The following is a 15,933-nucleotide window of genomic DNA, read 5'->3' as shown; positions in this document are numbered from 1 at the left end:
TTACCAAAAATATTATAGCCCAGCCTAACTGATCTATTTCAAGATTTTTAAATGGCAACTGATTTGGCTACAAGAAAGGGGAAACTAAGATAACTAAGTTAAGTAAGGAATAAGTTTCTTTTCTTTATTCCAAGAGCCTGGGGGACAAAACAAAAAATTAAGTGATGGGATAAGTAAGGAAGACTCACATATTGTGTAGCCCAGGAGGGTCCCTGTTTCCTGGTTCAGGTATCTTAAAGCTGCTGCTGTGAGACTTAGAGCATATACTTGGAATAATTAAAGACAAAAGTCAGCCAATCTACATATTTCCTACAGCAGTATTTATTACGCTCTTCCTTTATAACTTTTTACAGGGCCACTGAATGCAGCACCATGTCCAGACCAGGGAATGAGGACTTTCCTTTGTACTCAGGAATCAAAGGACTAGTGTATGCAAGGACCAAAGAGAGCTCTGAGAAATGATTTGGTGGCAAAGTAATAGAGTAATGAGACCATTGTATACTGTTTAGAGACGCTGTTATAAAGAATGATTTTCTGTGAGGTGCAAGTTCTAAAGAAGAGTTAAAATTATTCCGTACATCGGGGTAGTGAAAAATTAACTTGGTGAAGGATGTAATAACTTTGTAAAATCCTCAAGACATATGACCTTTACATTTCATTGGGTTATGTTTTCCTACTCATTTCTTGTTAACCTTATGAAAATTCAATTCAGTTAAATAACTAAGTACTAAAGTTATTGACTGCTTTTGGCAGCTGGTTTGATGGGAGTTCCAATATGAGATTAGAAGTTGAAAATGAAGAGGGATGTGATTTATACTCCAATATGTAATGAACACAATTAAAATTATTACATATAATAATTGCTTTTATTTTATTGTCCTAACCTGTCAATCTTTCATTACAACTGCTCATTTCTGCCTCATTTAAAATCTTGTATTTACACACGTATACTTACCTTGGTGCCATTTAACTTGTATCTCCTTTCACCAAGCTGATGTGGACAGGATCTCCTCATTACCATTTTACATTTCCATTTTAATCCATGACACCTACAGTAAGAGTTAGGATAGTGTCTTTGTCTGCTTTAACAGAAGAAAACAACCCATGTACTTCTTACAGAAATAAACACATTGGAACATACCCTTTCTCAGGGATTATGACAGCTTGGGCTCTGGTAGAATCTGAGCCTAGACTCTATTGTTTTTTCCATTAAGTCGCCCAAAGCAGCACCCCCTCTCCCCAATTTGGTAAAAAATGAAATGCGAAATTATAAAATAGTGGAGGTTCTTTTGCTTTTCAGGCTTTTTACATTAATATGGGATATTAATGGGCTCAACACTTTTATTGTGTAGAATTATTACTCATCTTTTATACCTTTAACTATTTTAATTTTTAATACTAATGCTTAAAATCCTTTTCTTCCATAGGCATTTGGCACAAACCAAGAGGATTATGCAAGTTACATTATGAATGGTATCATCAAATGGGGTGATCCAGTTACTCGAGTTCTAGAAGATGGAGAGCTGCTGGTCCAGCAGACCAAAAACAGTGACCGCACACCATTGGTTAGCGTCCTTTTGGAAGGTGAGAAGAAATTATGAGATGGCATTAAAAGTTTAAAAAAAAGAGCAGCACTTTTACAAAGCCATGTAGCACATTCCAGAAAAATGAATTGTTTGCATTTTAAAAGCTGTTCATCATCTGAAAATAGTAGTCCAGTATATGTGTACCAGCATTGTATACAAGTTCAAGTTCTGTTGGGGATAGAATGTTACTGATGAATGACAGCAAATAGTTTTCTGGTAGTATTGTATCTAAATTTCTATGTTACTTAATAGACTGTAATACCACATAGTACTCAATTTACTTAAATAAATATTCACTGAGTACTTTGTACTACTTACAAAGATGTTCATGAAGTTCAGTTTGATCATTGAAAAAGACATGTAAAGAGTCCTAACTACAGTGTATATGTGTAAAGATGTGTGCGAATGCAAGTCATTTTGCCCATCAGTGGTCAGGGTAATTTAATTTAGTGTTTCATTTCATTGGTATTTAGAGGTGGTATTTAATTTAGACTTTGAAGGATCAGTTAGGATTTTACCAAGTAGACAAAAAGAGAAGGACATTCTCTTCACCAGTTGTTTATTTACAGTTATGATGAGTACAACAGAAGTTCAGTGAGTCCACATGACAAGGGGATTGAACCCTTCCTGACAGTCTGGGGGTAGGCTCACTGAGAGAAACACATGAAGCAAGACCTGAAGGATGAGGAGAGTCTGGCTGCACAAATTAATCAGGAGATGTACTATGTAGAGCGACCCACATGTGAAAAAGCCCTGGGCAGGAAGGAAATTGAGCAGAAAGAGAGATTGGCTAGACATGAGACTGAAGAAGTAGACAGGAGCCAGTTCATGCAAAGCCTTGTAGACCATGTTAAAGATTTAAACTCTCTGAGCAGCAATGGGAAGCCATTTGTAGAGTTTTAAGCAGTGAAGTGACATGATCGGATTTGTATTTTCAAAACATCACAGCTGCTTTGTGATCGAGAATGGATTGGAAGGGCAAAAAAAGATATAGGAGAGTCCAATGGTTAGGATCAGTTGCATTAGTCTTAATGAGAGCTGATTGTAGTTTGAAGTAACAGTGGTAGTGGAGATGAGGTAAGTAGACCATTTTGAGAAATATTTAGGAGGTAGAATAAAAGAGACTTCATAGTATTATAATTATTATTAATTATAATTAAGCTATCATTCTTTGAACTCTTACTATTTGCCAGTCACTCTACCAGAACTTTACACATATTATCTCGTTTAAACCCCACTTCAGTCCTGAAGATAGACACTGCTGTTATCCCTATTTTGTAGATAGAAGAGCTGAAGCTAGAAATATTCAGTAACTAGATGGACTATGGGAGAGGTGTCAAGCATAATCCCCAGGTTTCTAGTATACACAGCCTGTTTACTAAGATTGGGAGCACTAGTGGAAAGGCAGGTTTGGGGAAGAAAGATCATGAGTTCAGTTTTGGATATGTTGAGTTTGAGGTTCCTATAGGATGATTGAATTGGAAATGTTGAGTAGCCCATTGGATATGTAGGTCTCATGCTCCAAAGGGAGGTCTGGCTGCAATATACATTCATGAATTATCAGTATATAGACTGTTGTTGAATCCGTGGGAGTGGATGAAGCCACTTACAGAAAGGGTATAGGTTGAGAAGAAAAGGGAGCCTAGAACTGGTCTCTGATGTATGTCAACATTTAAGAACTAAGTAGAGGCCGCCCAGGCGTGGTCAGCAGTTGAGCATCGACCTAGGATCCAGGAGATCGCAGTTCAGTTCCCGGTCAGGGCACATGCCCAGGTTGCGGGCTTGCAGCTGATCAGTGATGACCCTCTCATTGATGTTTCAACTCTCTCTCCCTCTCCCTTCCTCTCTCTGAAATCAATAAATATATATTTAAAAAAAAAAAAAAAAAAGAACTAAGTAGAGCAGGAAGAGTTGACAAAGGATACTGAGCAAGAGTAACCAGAGAGGTAAGAGGAAGGGGAAAGAAAATGTGCTCCCACAGAATCAAAGAAAAATATTTAAAGAAAGAGGAGAATTATCAGTTGTATAAAATATTCTTAAGAGGCCAACAGATAAAGTGTCTGTTGGATTTGGTGACACGGAGGCCATTGGTGATCCTGATGGGAGTCTGTTCCATGTAATGGAAATGGAAGACATAGGGTTTGTTTGAGAAAGGATGGAAGGAGAAGAGTGAAGGTAGCCAGAGTAGATCATTATTTAGGGAAGTTCCATTTGAAGGGAGAAGAAAGAGTAGTGTCAAGGGGTGTGAAGAGGAAGAGGTGAACATAGGGGGAGAGGGCTCTATCAATAATGTCAGATTTAGGAAAAGATGGGGAGGAAGAATTGGTTGGTTCAGGGGTGGAAGAGGGACACATCTTCTATTACGCAGAATGGAAGAAGGAAAGATGTCTAAATACAGGTAAGTTTGTAGATTGGTTGCCTTTATGCAAAGGCCTGAGTCTTTAGAATTCTAACTTTTTAAGTCACATTTGCTTCTAATAAGGCAGTTTTTCCCTGCCCCCACAATCATCTCCTAAAATTGTATTTTTTTGTTAGACAAAATGATTTGGTAGAACTAAACATAAATAGTGATATGCATTTAAATGTACTCTTCTTTTAAGAAGCAAAACCCTTGTGTTTTTATATATTTAGCCAGAAGTTTAAAAGATTAAGGCTATGTGAGAAAGAAAGAAGGAATGTATTTCATCATACTTTTGAGAAATGCTAATCAGTTCATTAAGTTTAGTTGCTAATAAATAAGAGCAAACATGTCTGCCGTGAAATTGTGTCAGGATATGCTAATGAGCAACTAGTTGAGACCTCAATACCTTGTAGATAAAAGTTTAAACTTGTTTTATCCCCCTTTGCTTAGGTTGGCTTTTTCCCCTGACTTGCTCATATCTTTATGCAGGCCCTCCTCACAGTGGGAAGACTGCATTAGCTGCAAAGATTGCAGAGGAATCCAACTTCCCCTTTATCAAGATCTGTTCTCCTGATAAGATGATTGGCTTTTCTGAGACAGCCAAGTGTCAGGCCATGAAGAAGGTATCAAGATTTTTACTTTCATTTTAATTTCATATCTCTTAGATATGTGTGTGTGTGTGTACACGTGTACATATATATCTATGTTTGTGTGTGTATATATGCCATAGCAACTATGTTTTTCTCAAGTGGAACTAAATTATCAGCAGAATTTGGGAAGAAACAGCAACTATTTTAGATTAGTTTAACTTTGTAATGCATTTTTATTACTTTTGTTTTATACATATTATAATTAATTTTCATTTCTTAAGTTTGTATTGGCTTGATTGAAAGAAAGATCCTAGTTGAGAGCATTTGAGTAGAGTGGAGCAAATTCATTTAGGATTTTTTTTTAAGTTCTTTCATCAGTGTACAAAATCAAACTGTTTGAATGTCAATTCAGTTGACTGTATACAGAAGTGTATCATTGGAAATATATTTTCAAAAACCCCTACAAAAGGATGATGGTATATTAGATCATCAAAGTTTGCTTGGCAACTTAATGCAGTCCTCGTCCTTCTTCCTTCTCCAAGTGCCATTTGTCACCTTCTCAGTATGGCTGCTTTGAGCCATCAGTGAGTTAGAACAGCATAGAATAGATTCCTAGAGCTGGGGGACTATTAAGACCACCTGGTCCATCTCTTATACATTCAAGCAAATGCCTTGTTAGGCATCTGGGGTAGTAGGTGGCTGCTCTTTAACAACAACAAAAATCAATGATGAAAACTTAATGGCTGTTTCATCTCACTTGGTAGCCAGTGTTTCCATTGATACTCTGATTTTGTATACTCCCAGAGAGGGAAAAAATTTTATTTTGTATCTAGTTGAAGTATTTCTTTTACTTAAATCCTTTTTTTCATGCCTGACCTTTTATAGATAAGAACTGACTCTGAGTTAAAGAGATGTGGGAAAATCAGAATCAGGGCAAGTAATCTTGAGAACTGAAGTGCTACCTAGTGAAGACAGCTCAGGTGTTCTTTTACTGTGCTCAGAGGCCCTCACTTTATAAAGAAATAGGGTAGAATTACTTCAGTTTTTCTTTAGGGAAGAAAATGAAGAGGAAAACAATGTTTAAAAAGAAGCATACTCCAAAAAAATATGTTTGAAAAGTTAGTTTCTTGTTTGTGCAGGTGGCAGAAAATTATTTGTGTAGGGTGCTTGGAATGGTTGGAGGAGGCAGAGCTTGGAGCAGGATTCCAGTCCTGCACAATGAAATGTGAAGTTAAGTATTCTATATAAGGAGCCCTGGCCAGGCAGCTCTGTAGGTTAGAGCATTGTCTTGATACACCAAGGTTTCAGGTTCAATCTCTGGTTCATACAAGAAGCAACCAATGAATGCATAACTTAAGTGGAGCAACAAAACCATGTGTCTCTCCTCCCCTTCCTCTCTCTCTCAAATCAGTAAATTTAGAAAAAAAATTATATAAGGACCTTTGAAATTGAGTATGAATGAGAGGGAAATGTTTTCAGACACAAAAAGAACTTAAATATCATAGTTTATTGTGTGTCTGGAGTAAAGCCAATAATATCTGTTCTTGAGAAAATCTAGACAGAGTCATGAGGACCAGTAATTTCCTTGATGTAGGTAGGGGTTGGTTTTCTTTGTTGGTGTTTTCCCCCTCTAAAGCAAACCCTTAAGCCCCTTCCTCTGGTAAAAATTTAAGTAATAGCCCTTGGAATCTGTGGTCATTGAATTTACCTTTTAATTGAACAGCTGATTCTATTGGCATGTTTCTAACTCCATCTATTCCTTATACTTGTAAAAAGAAGTCATCTTCTGTCCTGGCCGGTGTGGCTCAGTTGGTTGGGCATCATGCACCGAAAAGTTGCTGGTTCAAGTCTTGGTCAGGGCACATTACCCAGGTTGCGGGCTTGATTCCCAGTAGGGGGCTTGCAGGAGGCAGCCGATTGATGTTTCACTCTCACATCATTGTTTCTCTCTCTCCTTCTCTCTTCTTCCCTCTCTATAAATCAATTTGTAAAATCTTTAAAGAAAAAAAGTAAAAAATAAAAAAGTAGTCATCTTCTGTGCAGATGGTAAATTACTCCATTGCTTTTCACCAGCTGCCAGCATCTGCCTCAGATGTATTCTGAGATGTGGGTGGATGGTCCTAGCTTTTGTATAAAAGTTTTTAAAAAGTACTTTAGGCTCCTGCAGATCAAAGCTGCTTTGTAAGTGTGAGATATTATCATTTTTATTATTTTAATCTCTTGCAAATTGACTTGAGGGGGGAAGGTAATATGTGCTGTTTTTAGAGGCTTAAATGGTTAAATTAATGGCTTAATAACTTATGTTTTAATCTTTAAATTGTTGAAGCCTTTCAAGGCAGAGTTTTAAATGAGTGGAAGGCTAAGGAATATGAAAATAAGTGTCTACACAAGCTTATTCAAAATTGTTTCAATTCATGATTCACTGTCTGGATCATCCATATACCCTTAAAGTTACAAAAATGTTTTCTGTTTCAGCAGTATAACAAAAACATATTCAACTTTTTGGTTTTCCTTGAGGAAAAAATATTATTCCCTGAAACTAAAGTACAGAACAGAGAAAGAATGAAGCATAGGTGTCTTAGAATTATATTAGAAATATTGCAGAATCTTTCTGTGCAAATAATTTTCACATTGTTACCTAATGATAGGTTGACAAAAGCCTGAGGGCTCAAACCAGTCTAAGGTGCTAAGTCTTCCAGGTTGCTTGTGAAATGAAATATAAATGCCATTCTTCAGTAGCTCTAGTCTGCCTCCCACCACTGTTGTCTTCCCTTCATTTGTAGTGAGGATGGGAAAAAGATGTTTTAATTTTTTTTTCAGAGCAGAATTTATAATTTTTTTATCATTCTGGACAGGACAGTTCTTTCTTTCTTTGTAAGTGCCCCCCCCCCCCCCCCGCAACTCCATTCCCAAATGTAGCTTTTTCTAACTGCAAAAATAATTTAGAAAATGTAGAAAAGAACATAGGAGAAAATAAAAACAGGTCCATGTTAGTCCTTCAGTTTTCTTCTCTGCTCAGACACACTGGCACACACACATTTGTAGTGGGGATCACATTGGACGACTGTTTTAAACCTGCTCTTTTCACTTACTATATTATGAACTTTTGTCTTCTTTTTTTCCTTCTCATCTGGGTTTTATTTTTTTGTTTGTTTTAGTTTTTTCTCTTTTGCTCAGTCCCTCCACCTGCCCCCATACCTCCAATTGTGAACTTTTTTCAATGTCATTAAAATTTATCTCACTGTTATGTTAATAGCTATATAATATCCATTTAAACATTCCCTTTTTGTTGAACATTTAGGTTGTTTCCAGGTTCTTTTCACAATTATAAATGATATTCTGTAGAACTACGAAACTAGGGAAATTACTGCCCCCATTTTCTTATTAGATTTTTCTTAGAGTTAGCATTATATTTTGCTGGCTGGGAACTTGGGCTTAGGTTTCAAATAGATCTGAATTTGAATCCCAGCTCCTCCACCACATTTACCAGCTCTTGACTATAAGTCTCTATTTTCTCATCCATAAAATTAAGATAATAGTAATAGCTGCCTCAGGATTATTAAGAGAATTAAATGGTAATTTATGTAAAGTATCACAGTGTCTTAGGATATAATATGTGCTTTATAAAGTGTAGTGGTTATTTTTACTTATCATTATTATTGTACATACATTTTTGGTTATTTCCTTAGGATAAATTCTCAGAATCAGGATTGCTAAGGTAAAAATATGAATAATTTAAAGATTTTTTATAATATTGCTATCAAAACTCTCATATCAAAATACTAATGATTTATAGGAGCCCACCTCTTCAGAAAGTTGAACCAATTTACACTAGCGGCCCCATCATATGAGAGTTTTCAGTTTCCTTGGACTCTCAACTACACTTGATGTTATGAAAATATTTTTTTGCCAGTTGCATAGATAAAAGATTGACATTTAAGTATTTCTTCAGCTACATTTTCATGACTAAATGCTCAATTTTAAAGATTTTTCAAAATACCTTGTAATAGTTTGTGAAACTCAGAAATATTTTAGCATTAATTTTTGTTAAAGAGGAGTGGTCTGAATAGTTAATTCATAGAATATCTTTGTATACCATTTTATTATTTAGACTAAGAGATAAGAGTTTTTGTCAGAGAGGGCCATTAGAGTATCTAGAATTTTGCTGTACTTAAGCTATTGCTTTTTGTTCACATATGGATAGTATTAAAATGCATGAAAGTAATTTATTCTCAATTTATTTCAAATTCACCTTGCACTATTATTAATTTGCTTAAGTTCTTTCTCCATAGGTCAGCTTCTCAACACTGCCAGTCTGTGTGAGGTATTGTCCTCACATTCGGGGGGACCATATGCTCCATTCAGATACTTGAAATACTCACAGATTCCCCCATTTATGTTTGTTTTCCCAGCTTCATTCTATTTTAAAATTTTCTTTCCATTATCCATTTTTGCATCTATACTTTTTAAAAATTTTGTTGTACTAGTTCTGTTAGTAGCATTAAATGAACAAAGCAGTAGAATTTAATTTTAACTAATTACCTAATCTTGACACTTTCTGAGTATACAATCGGTACTGAGAGGAAATAGAACAATCTGATGGGACTAAATTATTTGAATAAAATTAAGTAAAAATATTAGTGATTTATAAAACTGTACCCATTAATAACATAATATAGTCTTGCTTTTAAAGGAATGAAAATTAATGGAAGACATTTTCCTTTCCACTAGCTTTGCACGAAAGAAATAATCTTCTTTGAATATCCTCCTCCTGTAAATCCCACTGCAAATTGTAGTCTTCACAGAACAGAATCATGGTGCCTAATCCTCCCCTTTTCATGGTTTAGTCCATACAAAGAGCAGAGCTGGAAATTGGATCTTTTGACAGCAGTTACTAAGCAACAGAATTTGGATGTTTTTAGTTAACATCCTAATATATCATGTAGCTGATTTGTTGAAGTTTGTGCATGTATCAACTGAGAGAGGTGGGCGCTTCAGAAGTGATCACAGGCAGGTCCCTGCGTGGCTGGGGGGCGGGTGCTTGTTTTTTTTTTAATGCACTTTGTCTTTTGGCATTTGTATCTGTTTGGCACACAAACAAAGATGGTACACATCTTTAGTAGAACTTTCAAACCTTGTGACTTTTTACTTTATTAAGAATACCTCACTCTGTGGCTCATGTTATGTGAAAATGTAAGAATTTTTCCTGAAAAGCAGGGAGAATAAATAAAGGATTTTAAGGTCATTCCAGGAATCTTTAGTGCTTTGCCAAAAGTTTAGGTCCACTTCCTGAGGCAGTTTCATTAGAAGACAGCTAATGTTTGCTTGGTCTACTCCCAAGTTATTTTTAGAAACTAGAGATTATTACTGATAGCACTGATTTGAATTTGCTCATTTACGTTTTTATATGCTACCAAATATGATTAGAGTATGCTTTCAACTAATTGTTGACAGATTTACTGCATTAGGGATTTTCTAAATCATCAGATTCCTACTAACTAGGTACTTCACGCCAACCACTTCAGAATTGCGATGAACTCTTTCAGCCCCCAAAGGAGCAGAGAATTTGGCTTCACTTACATCATCAGAGCGCTAAAGAGGTTACAGAATATGAAGGACAGAATTTACTTAGAGCACGCTTTGCTGTGGCTTGTGATTCTGAAAGGCGGGTTAACGTGGAGCTAAAGCTGGTGTGTTCCCATTTATATTCATGTAGACTCCAGAGTCTGCAGCTGCTGCCGCTCCCCTACACACAGGTGGCTCCCAGCTGGTCAGAAGATTCCAGGAGTGGGCTGTGTGCCTTGAGAGCTTGCAGTGTCCTTGAGGACCACATTCAGACCTGCCCCTCACCCCTGTGTGTCAGGAGCCCCATGCCTCCTTTTGCTCAGCGCTTAGAGTGCTTCCAGCCTGGTCTTGCCTCTAACCCAGGCTCCCCATGTTCTAGGTTGTCTCTTATGACCCCTACCTACCTTTGCACATGAGAGAGGTGGTGCCAGAGAGTTTAATGACAATCTCATTATGTCCACAGCTAGAAATAGACTATGGGATTCTGTTTTCTACACATATCCCTCATCTTCTAGACTAGTCCTCATTACGTCCATGTTGTGCCACTCCTCTTCACACTTTTTCTTTCTTCAGTATTTCCCATTTTTTCCTTTAGCTTTCTCTGTCAGACTTCTCACCCAACTTTAAGACTATCTGTGTAAATATATGTATATATTTAAATCTACATACTGATAATTTTACTTGCTCTACAGGAAACTCCCTGATAAAACTAGGGTGATCATATACTCCAGTTTGCTTTGAGCAATCCTGGGTTTTACCTGTGATGCCAGTGTGATTATTAATATCTCTCCCCTTTCAAGTGTCCTGGTTTCCGTGATAACTTATATGATCCCCTGCTGATAACCTCTCTAGCAAGAAAAGGCTTGAGCATCATACTTTCATCTTACTAAATGAGAGGATCAGAATTTAAATTAACTTTTTTAAAGAGTCTCTAAGATACAGCCATTAGCCTCAGCTTCAGCCCACGTGGCTAACTGTTGTGTTGGCATCATTTGACCTGGAGCAGGCACTGCATATCTGCTGTGTGCTGGCACTGGTGAGAAATTTGGAGCATCAGTTGTAGTATTCTAGCCTGTGCAGTTTTTTGCATGTTTTCTTCTAGTACTCCTTTACAAATTTATCTACCTACAGTTGTGGTAGACCGTCCCAACCTAGTATATAAATGTCTCACATTTTAGTCTGGCAGCTAATCCCATATAGTTGCCAGTCAGATCTGAGTATCTTCTTAGTGAATACTCTGCTGGGGCTTGGGCCAGGAAGCTGAGAATGGAAGCAACTGAGATTAGGCAGAAAACATGAATCCAGAGAAGAGTGATGATCTTATATTACACTAGTGACTAGATAAGGAAAACAGTATGTAAGAAGTGAAAGGGGTGTGTGTATTTAAATTAGAGTGCAGTTGCTACCCAAAGGAGTTTCAGTTGACTGGTCAACTGAAACTGGTCAAGTTACAACTGGAATTGCACTGCCTTTGTCATGGATAGTATGTTGTTAAGAGTTACCTGTGAGTGCTCCTCTCCCCGTGATGCTAATTAGTACATTAAGAGCTGTCTGTAAAAAACAACAACAAAAAAAAAACAACTACTTTACATTGAATGACTGCTGTATTTTTTTTTCTAAAATGTTATACATAGACCATGTAGTCAACTGTGAAGTGGTTTGTAATGCTTCATGAATCACAATACCTGAGATAAGTTGGTGAGACTACATAGCAATTTGTCATCAATTTAGGCCCAAGCAATGTCCTCAAGGTCCCTGTAGCCATTTAAACTCTACATTATTTTTGAGAAGGGAGAAGGGCTGGTTTGGGGAAAATGTAGAAAGTGGTATTCCGGGCCCCTTTGTCTCTAATCTATGATGTTACAGTTTGATAGACAGAATTAAATACTTGCATCAGGGCTTTAATAGAATTCTGAAAAATATTTTTAAGAACAAAGCATTATTTTCAGTGACTCCTTGAAATCACCTGAGTTGATAGGATACCTCATTGGCTGCTGTATTGGTTCAGTCTTCAATAAATAACAAAGAGCCCAGCCAGTGTTGCTCAGCGGTTGAATGTCGAGCTATAAACCAGAAGTTCACTAGTTTGATTCCCCAGTCAGGGCACATACCCAGGTTTCAGGTTCAATCCCCATTCGGGGCACATGTGGGAGGCAACCAATCGATGTTTCTCTCTCTAAAATAAATTTGAAAATAAATTTTAAAATTTTTAAAAAAGAACAGATCATCTGTAGCTAACTTGAGGTCTAAAAAATTAAAATTCAGCATATCAAAATTATACCATGTAAGACCTAGTTTTTAACAAAAGTAAACAAACATTTTAAAAGTCTATTTACATCTCTTCTATTTATAAGTCTAGAAAAATTTAACAATTACTTAAAAGAGGAGTTTTACAGTTTAATTAAATTTCTTTAAATATCTTAAACTGTATTTTCACATTTAAAATATTTTATTTTCTCTTTGAAGTACTTTAGTTTGTCTAACAAAAAACATTCTAAGTTTCAAAGTAAGTATATAATTACATTTATTTAATAATAAATTAAATTAAAACATAAATATAGTTAATCTTATATTATCTTTACCATTTGCAAGGCTATTAAAATTATCTTTTACCTTCCAACATAAAATTAATTATTCAATTGCATATTTTAAATAGAACTAGCAAGGCTAATCTAGTAATCTAATATGGTAAATTTTCTTAATTGTTACAAATACTTTAAAGACCAAATATACACAGGTTGTCTTTAAACTTAATATGAAAAATATTAATACTGTATAGTTAAAAGATACCTGCCAAGTAATATTATGTCACCCCAAACAAGATGGGAGGGAAGGTGGGTTTCCATCTTGGTGCACTGAGGTTACTTATCAACCAGAGATTGGGCTGCGACGCAGGAAATAATTTTATAGAGGACACCAATGAGATGCACTGAGCCCCAATTATAGTTGCTGGAAAAGGAACCCAACATTTATAAAAAGGCCGGCCTCAACGCCTTAGGTGCTTATATTCAACTTACACATAAGGTGTAATCTCCAAATAAAGAGAAAAGTATTACTCTTCCATCTTATTTCATTGCAAATTAATTCTTCTATCTGGCTTGAAATTGCTACATCCTTATCAGGATACAACTTCCTTCACTGCTTCGTTTAATTTCCATTTCTTTGGCTGTCATAAGACATGTACTATTATCTTTCATCTGGTTCAAAAGGTAGAACCAGATCTATCTGATCCAACTTTAATTATTCTGTAAATACTTTGACCATTATGGTCAGATTTGAGTTGACAAGCTTCTGTTCTTTCAATGTTATTCCTGCTTAACAGGGTCACAGTTCTTACAGATAATAAAATGACATCCAATTTTATTCTACATATCCCTTGTGGCTTCATCTGGCCCTTGAGTCACAACACTAAAACCGTGTTCTTACAAAGAGAGATAGGAGAGAGCTTTGTGATAAATGTGATGGGATTTATCTGTTCTCTGCATCCCAGGTAGGACATAGCCATGATCCAGTTGTATCATCTTGGGAAAGTCATTTAACTGCTTTGGGCCTGGTTTTTTTCATTCTTAAAATGCAAGAACTCTTTTAGTTCTAAAATCCTATTACCTTTTAAATTCTAATCTAGTGTAGTCTGAAATATTGGTGTTTTACTGTGCTTTGTTTAGGCATTGTTCAAGAATTAACTAAATTTTATCTTCTTGGAAATTGTCATAATTATGGAGAGCAGTGAGATAATAAATGGTTTTGCTTTCTTTCAGATCTTTGATGATGCATACAAATCCCAGCTCAGTTGTGTAGTTGTGGATGACATTGAGAGACTGCTTGGTGAGTCATAACGTTTGCTATTATACTATCTTTGCCACATTATAGCCAATGTCTCACAAGTTATAAGAGAAAAATAACAGGTATTTATAAACTCTAAGGCAATAGAAATACCTTTGTCTTATAAGAAAATATAACATTATCTCTTCTCTCTCCAGTCAATGATGGTATTCATGTTAAGTATGCCTTATGACTGTAACTCCATTATAAGCTGCTTTCCCTCTAAGGACTCCTGCCTCATAATATTTTGTATCTTCTACAAAGTTCCCTGCCCATAATAAATGATTAGTAATTTTTGTCGACTGATATATTTACTGCCTGTAGCTCAGAGGTTCCACTTATGAACATTGATAGAGCTAATGAAAGAAGGGTTTATGATTGGAGTGAGAAAACACTTGGGGCAGAAGCTGCAAGCTCTCTGTTACCTCAGTTTCTGCTCTTATAAAACAGAGACTGTATCCCTTCCTTACTTATCTCATATAGTAATTGTAAGACAAAAATGGTATGATAATGTTGAAAACATTCTGAAAGTTAAAAGTGCTCTATAGTAATTTTAAACAATATTTATTGAACATCTGTGTTCAAGTGCACACCTACAGAATATAGAGATGAATAAGGCAGTCCTTGTACTCAACTCATAAGGTATAACCTATAAATAAATTATAACAATGGCTCAGTGTGTTGTAATAAACTCATTTGAAATTGAACCCACCTGAACTTAATAAATCTCTGAAAATACTATCTAATGCCTGATTAATCTCTTCTTCCTTAAGCTACCCACACTGGTGAAGTAATGATTTCAAGTTAACTGTCCTGACTACGTTTTCCCCATGATTTTCAGACTTGCTTTGGGTCCTCATTTATTTATTTTTCTGTTTCTTAAGGCAATATTTGTTATTTCCTAAGGCAAAGCAGGTATATCTGTGAGATCTTTTTAAATTAATAGTTTTATCTAGTGACCTGGGTTTTTGGTCTGCTATTTTTGATACATTTTAGCCCAATTTATAGGATTATTTCTTTAAAAGCTTTTAGGCACATACTCATAGCTCTGTAAATTCCTTTATCAAAACACAATTGAGATGTGTGGTCATAGCAACACTACTATGTCAGGAATGTGTGCCCTCTGAGTATATTTTCACTTGTATGAAGCTATCTGTACTTGTTTGTTCATTTACTCAACAAGCATTTGCTGAGCCCTTACTGTGCTAGAATTCTTAGGTCTCAGAAAAATAAGATGTTGTCTGACGTTATAACATATATTGGCAAAAATTAATGCAAAGCAGAACGTGCCATTGTTCTGGATAATCAGAAAAGGGAAGGATCACTTTTGACTTCAGAGAGCTGATGTCTGAAGGTAGCTCTAAGCACAGGGCAAGGGTGCATATACATATGCAGAGAAAGCTAAGGAGTTGGCATTTGTGCAAAATATTGAAGGATTGGTAGAAATTTAACAGGTGGTAAGTTCTTTTAGAAAGTTCTTTATTTTTCACCACCTGAGGACCAGTCTTAGAGGCTCTGATTTCTTGGAAATGCTTAGTAAATACATTTGGGGTTTTTCTCCATTAAAAATAACTGTCTCTGAATATGTCTACATGAACTCAAATGTATATTTAGAAGCTTTTTTAAAAAATTTACAGATAAGAGTTGATATATTTTACGCATTGAAGTTATTGAAGATATTTGTTTCTTATTGTCATTAGTTGCATGACTCTTTAGAACTGCGTTTGCTCTTGATGTAGAAAAATCTGTTTGTATTCTGTGCATCAAGTCCCTAAACGTGGTAATGTTTCTCTTCCAGATTATGTCCCTATTGGCCCTCGATTTTCTAATCTGGTATTACAGGCTCTTCTTGTGTTACTGAAGAAGGCTCCTCCTCAGGTAAAAATAATAGAAGGAACATCTTCACAGAGTTTTTCCAGTAGATTGCATATAATGGCACACTCTCTCTAAAGTTATCATAGGTTATCAT

The 15,933-nt window shown here is 35.9% G+C and overlaps 1 protein-coding gene across 2 annotated transcripts in view; it reads left to right on the top strand.

Moving 5' to 3' along the window:
* The window catches only part of NSF (N-ethylmaleimide sensitive factor, vesicle fusing ATPase), a 104,409-nt gene that overhangs the window by 65,220 nt on the left and 23,256 nt on the right, over positions 1 to 15,933 (top strand). For both annotated transcript variants that reach the window (XM_016203910.2, XM_087826270.1), the window contains exons 14-17: positions 1,428 to 1,584; positions 4,477 to 4,610; positions 13,901 to 13,967; positions 15,763 to 15,842. In XM_016203910.2, the coding sequence (XP_016059396.1) occupies positions 1,428 to 1,584; positions 4,477 to 4,610; positions 13,901 to 13,967; positions 15,763 to 15,842 (438 nt within the window). The remainder of the gene's footprint in view (positions 1 to 1,427; positions 1,585 to 4,476; positions 4,611 to 13,900; positions 13,968 to 15,762; positions 15,843 to 15,933) is intronic.

This window comes from Miniopterus natalensis, chromosome 17 (genome assembly GCF_054644295.1).
Source record: "Miniopterus natalensis isolate mMinNat1 chromosome 17, mMinNat1.hap1, whole genome shotgun sequence".
Lineage (NCBI taxonomy): Eukaryota > Metazoa > Chordata > Mammalia > Chiroptera > Miniopteridae > Miniopterus > Miniopterus natalensis.
Note: the sequence above shows the minus strand (reverse complement) of the source record. Positions and strands in the feature narration are given on the sequence as shown.